The sequence below is a fragment of the Oncorhynchus gorbuscha genome, linkage group LG16, assembly GCF_021184085.1.
Source record: "Oncorhynchus gorbuscha isolate QuinsamMale2020 ecotype Even-year linkage group LG16, OgorEven_v1.0, whole genome shotgun sequence".
Lineage (NCBI taxonomy): Eukaryota > Metazoa > Chordata > Actinopteri > Salmoniformes > Salmonidae > Oncorhynchus > Oncorhynchus gorbuscha.
In genome coordinates this window covers 93,862,521-93,876,654 of record NC_060188.1, presented here as the reverse complement: position 1 = coordinate 93,876,654, position 14,134 = coordinate 93,862,521, and the positions used below count along the sequence as shown (strand labels likewise).

The window sequence follows — 14,134 nt, the reverse complement described above, 5'->3', positions numbered from 1 at the left end:
GAGGGCAGGGATAAAACAGTGAGGATGAAGAGGAGGGGATAGAACAGTGAGGAGGAAGAGAAGGGGAGGGATAGAACAGTGAGGAAGAGGGGAGGGATAGAACGGTGAGGAAGAGGGGAGGGATAGAACGGTGAGGAAGAGGAGGGATAGAACATTGAGGAAGAGGAGGAAGAGGAGGAGAGGGATAGAACAGTGAGGAAGAGGGGAGGGATAAAACAGTGAGGAGGAAGAGGAGGAAGAGGAGGGATAGAACGGTGAGGAAGAAGAGGGGAGGGATAAAACAGTGAGGAGGAAGATGAGGAGAGGGATAGAACGGTGAGGAAGAGGAGGGGAGGGAAAAAACAGTGAGGAGGAAGAGGAGGGGAGGGATAGAACAGTGAGGAAGAGGAGGAAGAGGAGGAGAGGGATAGAACAGGGAGGAAGAGGAGGAGAGGGATAGAACAGTGAGGAAGAGGAGGAAGAGGAGGAGAGGGATGGTATTTATCACACTGGAGAGTTCATTCATGCCTAGCTATATAAATCTATCAGCCCCGAAATGTATAAATCCTGCAACCGCAACAGAAACACTACAGAGAACAAACAGCTGGGCTTAGGGCCAACCAAGACCTTCAAAACCAGAGGAGCTGAGCGGGCTGACCGAGAGAGGGAGACCCAAAGAGACACATAATAGCCATGCTAGCCTTCCCTAACACAGAGGCAGAGGCTGTTTAGACATGGTAGGGGATGGCTCCAGAGGCTGTTTAGACATGGTAGGGGATGGCTCCAGAGGCTGTTTAGACATGGTAGGGGATGGCTCCAGAGGCTGTTTAGACATGGTAGGGGATGGCTCCAGAGGGTGTTTAGACATGGTAGGGGATGGCTCCAGAGGGTGTTTAGGCATGGTAGGGGCTGGCTCCAGAGGGTGTTTAGACATGGTAGGGGATGGCTCCAGAGGGTGTTTAGGCATGGTCAGGGTTGGCTCCAGAGGGTGTTTAGACATGGTAGGGGATGGCTCCACTATAAAGGGGTGTGCCGGTAGCAGATCAACCAACCATCGCCTGTCTCCCTTTGCTTAGTCCTAAACTAATCCTCTTTACAGTTAGAGAGAGGCACTGTAGCATCTTCCTCACTTCAATACAAGGCCATTCCGCTTTTGCCCACTTCTAGAAAAAATGTAGGAGGCAATTCACTTCTACTCCCACAAAGTGACTGCTGGCTCATAGCCAGACCAGAAATAGGCCTAGTCAGAGAGACCTAGATATAGAGAGACCTAGTCAGAGAGACCTAGATATTGCTGCCTAGTCAGAGAGACCTAGATATCGCTGCCTAGTCAGAGAGACCTAGATATAGAGAGACCTAGTCAGAGAGACCTAGATATAGAGAGACCTAGTCAGAGAGACCTAGATATAGAGACCTAGTCAGAGAGACCTAGTCAGAGAGACCTAGATATAGAGAGACCTAGTCAGAGAGACCAAGATATCGCTGCCTAGTCAGAGAGACCTAGATATCGCTGCCTAGTCAGAGAGACCTAGATATCTATATGTAGGTCTATATATCTAGGTCTATATATCTAGGTCTCTATATCTAGGTCTCTATATCTAGTTCTATATATAGACCTAGACCTAGATATAGAGACCTAGATATATATCTCTGCCTAGTCAGAGAGACCTAGATATATAGACCTAGATATATAGACCTAGATATATAGACCTACATATAGAGACCTATATATATAGATCTAGATATATAGAACTAGATATATAGACCTAGATATAGAGGCCTAGATATGTAGACCTAGGTATATAGACCTAGATATATAGACCTAGATATATAGAGAACTATATATATAGACCTAGATAAATAGACCTAGATATATAGACCTACATGTAGACCTACATATAGACCTAGATATAGAGACCTAGATATAGACCTACATATAGAGACCTAGATATAGAGACCTAGATATAGACCTACATATAGACCTAGATATAGAGACCTAGATATAGAGACCTAGATATAGAGACCTAGATATAGAGACCTAGATATATAGACCTAGATATATAGAGAACTATATATATAGACCTAGATAAATAGACCTAGATATATAGACCTACATGTAGACCTACATATAGACCTAGATATAGAGACCTAGATATAGACCTACATATAGAGACCTAGATATAGAGACCTAGATATTGAGACCTAGATATATAGACCTGGATAAATAGACCTAGATATATAGACCTACATATAGACCTAGATATATAGACCTAGATATATAGACCTAGATATATAGACCTACATATAGACCTAGATATATAGACCTAGATATATAGACCTAGATATATAGACCTAGATATATAGACCTAGATATATAGACCTATATATAGACCTAGATAAATAGACCTAGATATAGACCTAGATAAATAGACCTAGATATAGACCTAGATAAATAGACCTAGATAAATAGACCTACATATAGACCTAGATAAATAGACCTAGATAAATAGACCTACATATAGACCTAGATATAGACCTAGATAAATAGACCTAGATAAATAGACCTACATATAGACCTAGATATAGAGACCTAGATATATAGACCTAGATATATAGATCTAGATATAGACCTAGATATATAGACTGAGATATATAGATGTAGATATATAGATCTATATCTCTGCAGTGGCAGACCTTATTGTGGAGCAGCATTGCGTTGGAAGCGTTGGAACAATAACACTGTGTAAAGAAAAGGCCCACTTCCTGCTGCCATATATTGCATATTGAACAGGTTTCACTTATAAAATCCTTTTTTTTTATCTCAATGAGAAAAACCTGTATTCAAGTGTTGCCTCTTGCTACAATTCAGGTTACAAAGGGAGGATGTGTTAGTGGAGACCTTTGAAAGTTTACCAGTAAACTACCAGAATTTTTGTAACTGTAAAGGATTTTAAGTAATTTATCACAGGACATCTAGTGGCCATTTTGGGTACTTCAGATTATCACCAGTGTCTTTAATAATCTCTGGCCCCGTGATCAAATAAGATGATTTTAAAATTAAAAAATGGAATGACAAAGCTGTAAAACATATAAAATGTATAAATCATATCATATAAATATGATACATTCATTTAGTGGATAAAATTAGTGTTTAATATAAGGGTTTCAGTATTCAATAATAATTAGCATTAAAAAAATGTTACTATGTCAACATGTATTGGTTGTAAATGTTTTGGTCAATAGCTGGAAGAGTTGCAGAGTTCATTGAAAATAATGCCATTGTTGATTAGATGCTATTTTCATTAATTTATTTATTTTCCTTGAGCCAAATCTCAAATTCATTTATTTTATTTTACATCAGCTTATCTCAAAGTTTAACCCAGCCTAGCAAACAATGCAGGTGTAAAAGCACGTGTTAAGAACACATTCTTATTTTCAATGACGACCTACAGGGGAACGGTGGGTTAACTGCCTTGTACAGGGGCAGAATGACAGAGTTTTACCTTGTCAGTTCGGGGATTCGAACTTGCAACCTTTCGGTTACTAGTCCAACGCTCTAACCACTAGTTTACCCTACCTAGTCTAGTCTATCCACTAAAAACTACTGGACAATGTGGACGCAGATATACAAAAATTATACTAGAGTATATATATTCTGGTTATTCTTTATTCTTACTTGCATTCTTGCATTTTCTGAGGCTACATTTTGTGAGGCATATCCTCTGCAGCTCTGGGTCTTCCTTTCCTGTGGTCCTCATGAGAGACAGTTTCATCATAGCGCTAGATGGGTTTTTACGACTGCCTTGAAGGAACTTTTAAAGTTCATGACATTTTACGGATTGACTGACATTCATGTCTTAAAGTAATGATGGACTGTCGTTTCTCTTTGCTTATTTGAGCTGTTCTTGCCATAAAATGGACTTGGTTAACTTCTTCGAGATAGGGGGCGCTCTTTTAATTTTTGGATAAAAAACGTTCCCGTTTTAAACAAGATATTTTGTCACGAAAAGATGCTCGACTATGCATTTAATTGACAGCTTTGGAAAAAAAAACTCTGACGTTTCCAAAACTGCAAAGATATTATCTGTGAGTGCCCCAGAACTAATGCTACAGGTGAAACCAAGATGAAATTTCATACAGGAAATGCCCCAGATTCTGAAGGTGCTGTGTTCGCTGTGTTCTCCTTATATGGCTGTGAATGCGCCAGGAATGAGCCTGCACTTTCTGTCATTTCTCCAAGGTGTCTGCAGCATTGTGACGTATTTGTAGGCATATCATTGGAAGATTGACCATAAGAGACTACATTTACCAGGTGTCCGCCCGGTGTCCTGTGTCGAAATTATTGCGTAATCTTTAGGTCCATGCGCCGTTCCATTTCTTCAGAAGAGAAAGTCAACTGCCACGATGGATTTATCGTCGATAGATATGTGAAAAACACCTTGAGGATTGATTCTAAACAACGTTTCGTTTTTTTTCTTACCCAAACGTGATGGGGGCAGGGGGCGGGGGTGGAGGACGGGAGGGGGTAGGGGATGCTGGGGCTCAAAACGTTAGCTGCTTGATAACAAGGTCAGTGATCCATAGTTCATCTCAGAGTCTAAAGCTGTGTGGCGGTTTATCCCCCACCCCCCGGTGAGGTTAATCCCCTGTCCCCCGGTGAGGTTTATCCCCCGTCCCCCGGTGAGGTTAATCCCCTGTCCCCCAGTGAGGTTTATCCCCCGTCCCCGGTGAGGTTTATCCCCCGTCCCCCGGTGAGGTTTATCCCCTGTCCTCCGGTGAGGTTTATCCCCTGTCCCCCGGTGAGGTTAATCCCCTGTCCCCCGGTGAGGTTAATCCCCTGTCCCCCAGTGAGGTTAATCCCCTGTCCCCCAGTGAGGTTAATCCCCTGTCCCCCAGTGAGGTTTATCCCCTGTCCTCCGGTGAGGTTTATCCCCCGTCCTCCGGTGAGGTTTATCCCCTGTCCCCCGGTGAGGTTTACACACACACACTCTCTCTCTCTCTCACACACCCACACCCTAAGCCCCACCCACACCCTAACCCCCACACACACACACACATACTAACCCCCACACACACACACACATCCTAACCCCCACACACACACACACAGTCGTCATCTATGGATCAGTGTCTCCATCTCGTCTATTCCCCTCTGGCTTCTCCTCTTCCCTGATGAGCAGAACGCCACTTTATTACCCAGCTCTTTATTACCTATGATAATGTCTTCACACCTAATTGGCTGTTGCCAGGGTGACAGCCGACCCCAATTTCCCCACGGTAATATCCTGAAAGGTTAAAGGCAAGGGGAGAGGTGAGTAGGAAGGGGGGGGTCTTCAGGGAGGAGTGGGTGGAGAGGGTGGGTGAGTAGGAAGGGGGAGGTCTTCAGGGAGGAGTGGGTGGAGAGGGGGGTGAGTAGGAGGGGGAGGTCTTCAGGGAGGAGTGGGTGGAGAGGGGGGTGAGTAGGAAGGGGGTCTTCAGGGAGGAGTGGGTGGAGAGGGGGTGAGTAGGAAGGGTGGGTCTTCAGGGAGGAGTGGGTGGAGTGGGGGTGAGTAGGAAGGGGGTCTTCAGGGAAGGATTGGGTGGAGAGGGGGTGAGTAGGAAGGGGAGGTCTTCAGGAAGGGAGTGGGTGGGAAATGATCAGCAAAGCAGCTGATCTAATCCTGATGAAACTTCACCACCCCTCCTCTTCTCTCCTCCACCTCCTTCTCCCACCTCCTTCCCCCATGCACTTCTCGCCCCTTCTTCTCCCCATACCCTTCTCCCACCTCATTCTCCCACCCCCTTCTCCCACCTCCTTCTCCCACCTCCTTCTCCCACCTCCTTCTCCCACCTCCTTCTCCCACCTCCTTCTCCCACCTCCTTCTCCCACCTCCTTCACCCACCTCCTTCACCCACCTCCTTCACCCACCTCCTTCTCCCACCTCCTTCTCCCATAAGTGATCGCCCTGGCACTCCATTTTCTTCACAGCCTCATTAGGCAGCACATCTTAAAGTCACACAATCTGCCACCGAGCCAGCCAAGCCTCACACAGACAGACAGACAGACAGACAGACAGACAGACAGACAGACAGACAGACAGACAGACAGACAGACAGACAGACAGACAGACAGACAGACAGACAGACAGACAGACAGACAGACAGACAGACAGACAGACAGACAGACAGACAGACAGACAGACAGACAGACAGACAGACAGACAGACAGACAGACAGACAGACAGACAGCCAGCCAGCCAGACAACCAGACAGACAGACAGACACGCACAGACAGACAGACAGACAGACAGACAGACAGACAGACAGACAGACAGACAGACAGACAGACAGACAGACAGACAGACAGACAGACAGACAGCAGACAGACAACCTGCCTCACACGCACAGACACAGACAGACAGACAGACAGACAGACAGACAGACAGACAGACAGACAGACAGACAGACAACCTGCCTCACACGCACAGACAGACAGACAGACAGACAGACAGACAGACAGACAGACAGACAGACAGACAGACAGACAGACAGACAGACAGACAGACAGACAGACAGACAGACAGACAGACAGCCAGCCAGACAACCTGCCTCACACGCACAGACAGACAGACAGACAGACAGACAGACAGACAGACAGACAGACAGACAGACAGACAGACAGACAGACAGACAGACAGACAGACAGACAGACAGACAGACAGACAGACAGCCTGCCTCACACGCACAGACAGACAGACAGACTAACAGTGAAAAAATGTCCCTCACTGTCATGGGTTACGTAGCAAGCAGGATAACACCACCTGTACTCTGAGAGTCTACAGTCTAGTAGGATAACACCACCTGTACTCTGAGAGTATACAGTCTAGTAGGATAACACCACCTGTACTCTGAGAGTATACAGTCTAGTAGGATAACACCACCTGTACTCTGAGAGTCTACTGTCTACTGTCTAGTAGGATAACACCACCTGTACTCAGAGTCTACTGTCTAGTAGGATAACACCACCTGTACTCTGAGAATCTACAGTTTAGTAGGATAACACCACATGTACTCTGAGAGTCTACTGTCTAGTAGGATAACACCACCTGTACTCTGAGAGTCTACTGTCTAGTAGGATAACACCACCTGTACTCTGAGAGTCTACTGTCTAGTAGGATAACACCACCTGTATTCTGAGAGTATACTGTCTAGTAGGATAACACCACCTGTACTCTGAGAGTATACAGTCTAGTAGGATAACACCACCTGTACTCTGAAAGTATACTGTCTAGTAGGATAACACCACCAGTACTCTGAGAGTCTACAGTCTATGCTGAGCCGTGCTGCTCTAACACAGTAAGCAGCTACAGCACTACATCTGTTGTCCTTCAGCAGTCCCTAGTGGTCGTCGCCAGACATGACACCCTGGTTCAGTTACAACAACAGAACGGGCTGGCTGGCCTACACGTTGTGGCTGGCCTACACGTTGTGGCTGGCCTACACGTTGTGGCTGGCCTACACGTTGTGGCTGGCCTACACGTTGTGGCTGGCCTACACAGTGCCCACGAGACAGTGAGAGGCTGTGATGCTGGTGTCTGGAGCCTGAACAAGGACAGACCAGTTCAGACCAGTTCAAAACTGATCCTAGTCATGTGTTTGTCATTTTAAACCAGATTCATATGAAACTGGGTGGGCCTTTTACTCCTCTCCATGATGATAGCCTGCAACCGCTCATCCTTTTGGCTGTATAATGAATCTCATAATCAATCCCTCGTTCTGGGCAGTAACCAGACAGTAACAAGCAAGTGTGTGTGTGTGTGTGTGTGTGTGTGTGTGTGTGTGTGTGTGTGTGTGTGTGTGTGTGTGTGTGTGTGTGTGTGTGTGTGTGTGTGTGTGTGTGTGTGTGTGTGTGTGTGTGTGTGTGTGTGTGTGTGTGTGTGTGTGTGTGTGTGCGTGCGTGCGTGCGTGCGTGCGTGCGAGTCAGTGTGTGTGTGCGTGTGTGAGTCAGTGTGTGTGTGCGTGTGTGAGTCAGTGTGTGTGTGCATGTGTGAGTCAGTGTGTGTGTGCGTGTGTGTGTGAGTCAGTGTGTGTGTGCGTGTGCATGTGTGTGTGTGCGCCCGTCTCACCTGTCTGGGCTGCTCTGTGGCTCTCTGCAGGTCTGTCTTCACCTTGTTGCTGGGGTGGTTCACCACTTTGGTGACGGGCTGTTTAAAGATGGAGGCTGTCTGTCTGATAGGAAGTGCTGTGTTCAGGTCTGGTTTACCCTGAAAGGAGAGGACAGAGAGACAGGCTTGATTAAACAATAGGAGAGAGGTAGAGAGACAGTCAGAGGAGAAGAGAGAGGGACAGTCAGAGGAGAGGAGAAAGGGACAGTCAGAGGAGAGAGGAGAGAGGGACAGTCAGGGGAGAGGAGAAAGGGACAGTCAGAGGAGAGGAGAAAGGGACAGTCAGAGGAGAGAGGAGAGAGGGACAGTCAGGGGAGAGGAGAAAGGGACAGTCAGAGGAGAGAGGAGAGAGGGACAGTCAGGGGAGAGGAGAAAGGGACAGTCAGAGGAGAGAGGAGAGAGGGACAGTCAGGGGAGAGAGGAGAGAGGGACAGTCAGAGGAGAGAGGAGAAAGGGACAGTCAGAGGAGAGGAGAAAGGAGAGAGGGACAGTCAGAGGAGAGGAGAAAGGGACAGTCAGAGGAGAGAGGAGAGAGGGACAGTCAGAGGAGAGGAACAGTCAGAGGAGAAAAGAGAGGGACAGTCAGCAGAGAGAGGGACAGTCAGAGGAGAGGAGAGAGGGACAGTCAGAGGAGAAGAGAGAGGGACAATCAGAGGAGAGGAGAGAGAGGGACAGTCAGAGGAGAAGAGAGAGGGACAGTCAGAGGAGAGGAGAGAGAGGGACAGTCAGAGGAGAAGAGAGAGGGACAGTCAGAGGAGAAGAGAGAGGGACAGTCAGAGGAGAAGAGAGAGGGACAGTCAGAGGAGAAGAGAGAGGGACAGTCAGAGGAGAAGAGAGAGGGACAGTCAGAGGAGAGGAGAGAGGGACAGTCAGAGGAGAGGAGAGAGGGACAGTCAGAGGAGAAGAGAGAGGGACAGTCAGAGGAGAAGAGAGAGGGACAGTCAGAGGAGAGGAGAGAGGGACAGTCAGAGGAGAGGAGAGAGGGACAGTCAGAGGAGAAGAGAGAGGGACAGTCAGAGGAGAAGAGAGAGGGACAGTCAGAGGAGAGGAGAGAGGGACAGTCAGAGGAGAGGAGAGAGGGACAGTCAGAGGAGAAGAGAGAGGGACAGTCAGAGGAGAAGAGAGAGGGACAGTCAGACAGTCAGAGGAGAAGAGAGAGGGACAGTCAGAGGAGAAGAGAGAGGGACAGTCAGAGGAGAGGAGAGAGGGACAGTCAGAGGAGAAGAGGGAGAGGGACAGTCAGAGGAGAAGAGAGAGGGACAGTCAGAGGAGAGGAGAGAGGGACAGTCAGAGGAGAAGAGAGAGGGACAGTCAGAGGAGAAGAGAGAGGGACAGTCAGAGGAGAAGAGAGAGGGACAGTCAGAGGAGAGGAGAGAGGGACAGTCAGAGGAGAGGAGAGAGGGACAGTCAGAGGAGAAGAGAGAGGGACAGTCAGAGGAGAAGAGAGAGGGACAGTCAGAGGAGAAGAGAGAGGGACAGTCAGAGGAGAAGAGAGAGGGACAGTCAGAGGAGAGGAGAGAGGGACAGTCAGAGGAGAGGAGAGCGCGGACGGAAACTAGTGTTCAGTTCAAACAACTAGTGACGCAGACAGACATTCAAAGTGAATGGTTGTTTGTGTTCGGCTGCTTAGCGAGGTGCTCTGCTGACATGTGCTGTGTTGAGCGGCGGTTGAAGGGGTTAACTCTGATCTGTGGTTTGGCAGACACACCAGGGGGAGGGGAGGGGGACTCCTCCCTAAAGAGGACATGTGTAGAGCAGCAGAGCAGAGCAGGGCCAAACTTAAACCAAATGCCTGCACTACTCACTCAGCCGAGCGACACCGGCTCAGGGCCCTAGGCCTAACTGGAGAGAAGGATCTGTCTCTTAGTTAGCACATACTGAGTCCTCGGGATGATCTGTGTACCAGCCAGGGCACACAGGATCCCTAGGAGGAGCTGCATACCAGAGCTCACCGACTGCCTACCAAGGCACATTAAATCCTAGAGGCAAGATTCATGTCAGCGCACATCGAGTCCCAGAGATCAGCTGCATATCAGGGCTTATGGAGTCTTAGGGAGGATACCAGGGCACACAGCCAGGGCAGAGTTGCATATCAGGGCACAGAGTCCCAAGGCGGAGCTGCATATCAGGGCACAGAGTCCCAGGGAGGAGCTGCATATCAGGGCACAGAGTCCCAGGGAGGAGGCAGTCCTCAGGGCACAGAGTCCCAGGGAGGAGCTGCATATCAGGGCACAGAGTCCCAAGGCGGAGCTGCATATCAGGGCACAGAGTCCCAGGGAGGAGCTGCATATCAGGGCACAGAGTCCCAGGGAGGAGGCAGTCCTCAGGGCACAGAGTCCCAGGGAGGAGCTGCATATCAGGGCACAGAGTCCCAGTCTAAAGAAACATGATATGAAGAAAATGTAGTTTATATCAGAAGAACAGAATAGCATCCTCTGAGTTGTCCTTATGTTAGGTCCTGATCTCACTATGCCAAATGGCTGTGGGCTACACTAGTTCATTTAGTTGTCCTTATGTTAGGTCCTGATCTGGCTGTGGGCTACACTAGTTCATTTAGTTGTCCTTATGTTAGGTCCTGATCTCACTATGCCATATGGCTGTGGGCTACACTAGTTCATTTAGTTGTCCTTATGTTAGGTCCTGATCTCACTATGCCATATGGCTGTGGGCTACACTAGTCCAGGCGGCCTGCACACCGGGGCGGACAACACCGTCTACCAGGCGGCCTGCACAACGGGGCGGACAACAGTCTACCAGGAGGCCTGCACACCGGGGCGGACAACACCGTCTACCAGGCGGCCTGCACACCGGGGAGGACAACACCGTCTACCAGGCGGCCTGCACACCGGGGCGGACAACACAGTCTACCAGGCGGCCTGCACACCGGGGCGGACAACACCGTCTACCAGAAGGCCTGCACACCGGGGAGGACAACACCGTCTACCAGGCGGCCTGCACACCGGGGCGGACAACACCGTCTACCAGGCGGCCTGCACACCGGGGCGGACAACACCGTCTACCAGAAGGCCTGCACACCGGGGAGGACAACACCATCTACCAGAAGGCCTACACACCGGGGCGGACAACACCGTCTACCAGAAGGCCTGCACACCGGGGAGGACAACACCGTCTACCAGGTGGACTGCACACCGGGGAGGACAACACCATCTACCAGAAGGCCTACACACCGGGGCGGACAACACCGTCTACCAGAAGGCCTGCACACCGGGGCGGACAACACCGTCTACCAGAAGGCCTGCACACCGGGGAGGACAACACCGTCTACAAGGTGGACTGCACACCGGGGTGGACAACACCGTCAACCAGGCGGCCTGCATACCGGGGCGGACAACACCGTCTACCAGGCGGCCTGCACACCGGGGCGGACAACACCGTCTACCAGGCGGCCTGCACACCGGGGCGGACAACACCGTCTACCAGAAGGCCTGCACACCGGGTCAGACAACACAGTCTACCAGGCGGCCTGCACACCGGGGCGGACAACACCGTCTACCAGGCTGACTGCACACCGGGGCGGACAACACCGTCTACCAGGCGGACTGCACACCGGGGCGGACAACACCGTCTACCAGAAGGCCTGCACACCGGGTCAGACAACACCGTCTACCAGGCGGCCTGCACACCGGGGCGGACAACACCGTCTACCAGAAGGCCTGCACACCGGGGCGGACAACACCGTCTACCAGGCGGACCGGGAGATCGGGGGCTGAATCCTACTGCGCTGGCCAATCCGATAGCTCAAAATCAACATGCCTACAACTTCAATGACCCCACAGAAAAGTTTGATACTAGCCTGGGTGAGATTTGATCACTTTTAAAACAGTGACCAGAGAGAGACTGTCAGCGACGAGCTGCCGTTTTTTCAGTGAGTTCATGTTTATACTCAATCCTTTTTTTTTATTCAACACTATTACAAAACATAAAAACACACTTCTCCCTACTTCCACTTGAGCTGCAGCTGCAGTGAATGAGTAGCCAAGTGTATCGACAGGCCTGCGGTTTTATTATTAGCAGCTCGTCGTGTCTATTTTAATATCAAGAAATAATCTCACTTTCTCTGGTCATAGGAACAACATGAATTTGTGCCTAAGGCAGATGCGGTGCGACTCGAGTTTCACCATCAGGTGGAAGATGGAGCCCCTTCTCTGTGGTCAGACTCACCGTAGGAAAGTAAGGAGAGAGCAGGGACCGTGAGAGAGCGGGGACCGTGAGAGGCCCTTCTCTGTGGTCAGACTCACCGTAGGAAAGTAAGGAGAGAGCAGGGACCGTGAGAGAGCAGGGACCGTGAGAGAGCCCCTTCTCTGTGGTCAGACTCACCGTAGGAAAGTAAGGAGAGAGCAGGGACCGTGAGAGAGCGGGGACCGTGAGAGGCCCTTCTCTGTGGTCAGACTCACCGTAGGAAAGTAAGGAGAGAGCAGGGACCGTGAGAGAGCGGGGACCGTGAGAGAGCCCCTTCTCTGTGGTCAGACTCACCGTAGGAAAGTAAGGAGAGAGCAGGGACCGTGAGAGAGCAGGGACCGTGAGAGAGCAGGGACCGTGAGAGAGCCCCTTCTCTGTGGTCAGACTCACCGTAGGAAAGTAAGGAGAGAGCAGGGACCGTGAGAGAGCCCCTTCTCTGTGGTCAGACTCACCGTAGGAAAGTAAGGAGAGAGCAGGGACCGTGAGATCGCCCTTTCTCTGTGGTCAGACTCACCGTAGGAAAGTAAGGAGAGAGCAGGGACCGTGAGAGAGCGGGGACCGTGAGAGAGTGGGGACCGTGAGAGAGTGGGGACCGTGAGAGAGCGGGGACCGTGAGAGAGTGGGGACCGTGAGAGAGTGGGGACCGTGAGAGAGTGGGGGCCGTGAGAGAGTGGGGACCGTGAGAGAGTGGGGACCGTGAGAGAGTGGGGACCGTGAGAGAGTGGGGACCGTGGGGGCCGTGAGAGAGTGGGGACCGTGAGAGAGTGGGGACCGTGAGAGAGTGGGGACCGTGAGAGAGTGGGGACCGTGAGAGAGTGGGGACCGTGAGAGAGTGGGGACCGTGAGAGAGTGGGGACCGTGAGAGAGTGGGGACCGTGAGAGAGTGGGGACCGTGAGAGAGTGGGGGCCGTGAGAGAGTGGGGACCGTGAGAGAGTGGGACAGTGAGAGAGTGGGGACCGTGAGAGAGTGGGGACCGTGAGAGAGCGGGGACCGTGAGAGAGTGGGGACCGTGAGAGATGGACCCTCTGCTGTACATCTCCCCTCTACTGAGACTAATGCCGCGTTTAAGACAACGGGGAACTCGGAAATCTCAGATTTCCAACTTCAGTGCGTTCAAGACAACCGGGAAAAACGGAATTCCAAGTCGGAAACTCTGGCATCTTTCTAGAACTCTGACTGTCCGACCTGAAGATCACCGACGCCATGATTTGACATTGTTTCGCCCCCCAAGTTACCAGTTGTCTTGGAAGCATCATGAACATCAGATGCAGTCCAGTCAAATAAAAAAGCTAATTATTTACATTTATGTTCAGCTGTGTCTCGATACACCAACTGATGCATTTTGTTAACAAAGCTCGAGTTCTGAAATATAATATGGTTTGAGAAGAACAATATTGGCAGGCCAGGCGTATCGCCAACATGCTGTGGTTATGTATTAAGCCTACTGCACAAACCTCATTCCTACAGAACCGTTTTTTATAAGGTTAAATGTCACATTATTTAAGTCATGTTTAAAGAAACAATTTGAATGGTAGATCTCGGCTTTGCTTTTTGACTGAGAAAGTGATCTTGACTCAGAAATGGTTGGTGACCACTGATCTGAAGAACACAATGGTCCTAAACCTCATGTATCTATCATAATCCGTTCAAATCAAATGAAATGTATTTATAAAGCCCTTCGTACATCAGCTGATATCTCAAAGTGCTGTACAGAAACCCAGCCTAAAACCCCAAACAGCAAGCAATGCAGGTGTAGAAGCAAGGAGGCTAGGAAAAACTCCCTAGAAAGGCCAAAACCAAGGAAGAAACC

At 49.9% G+C, this 14,134-nt stretch overlaps 1 protein-coding gene across 1 annotated transcript in view; it reads right to left on the bottom strand.

Annotated features, from left to right (window-relative positions):
* Positions 1-14,134, bottom strand: part of mbd2 (methyl-CpG binding domain protein 2) — a 116,644-nt gene that overhangs the window by 60,894 nt on the left and 41,616 nt on the right. The window contains exon 3 of the mRNA XM_046305250.1: positions 8,085-8,222. Within this exon, the coding sequence (XP_046161206.1) occupies positions 8,085-8,222 (138 nt within the window). The remainder of the gene's footprint in view (positions 1-8,084; positions 8,223-14,134) is intronic.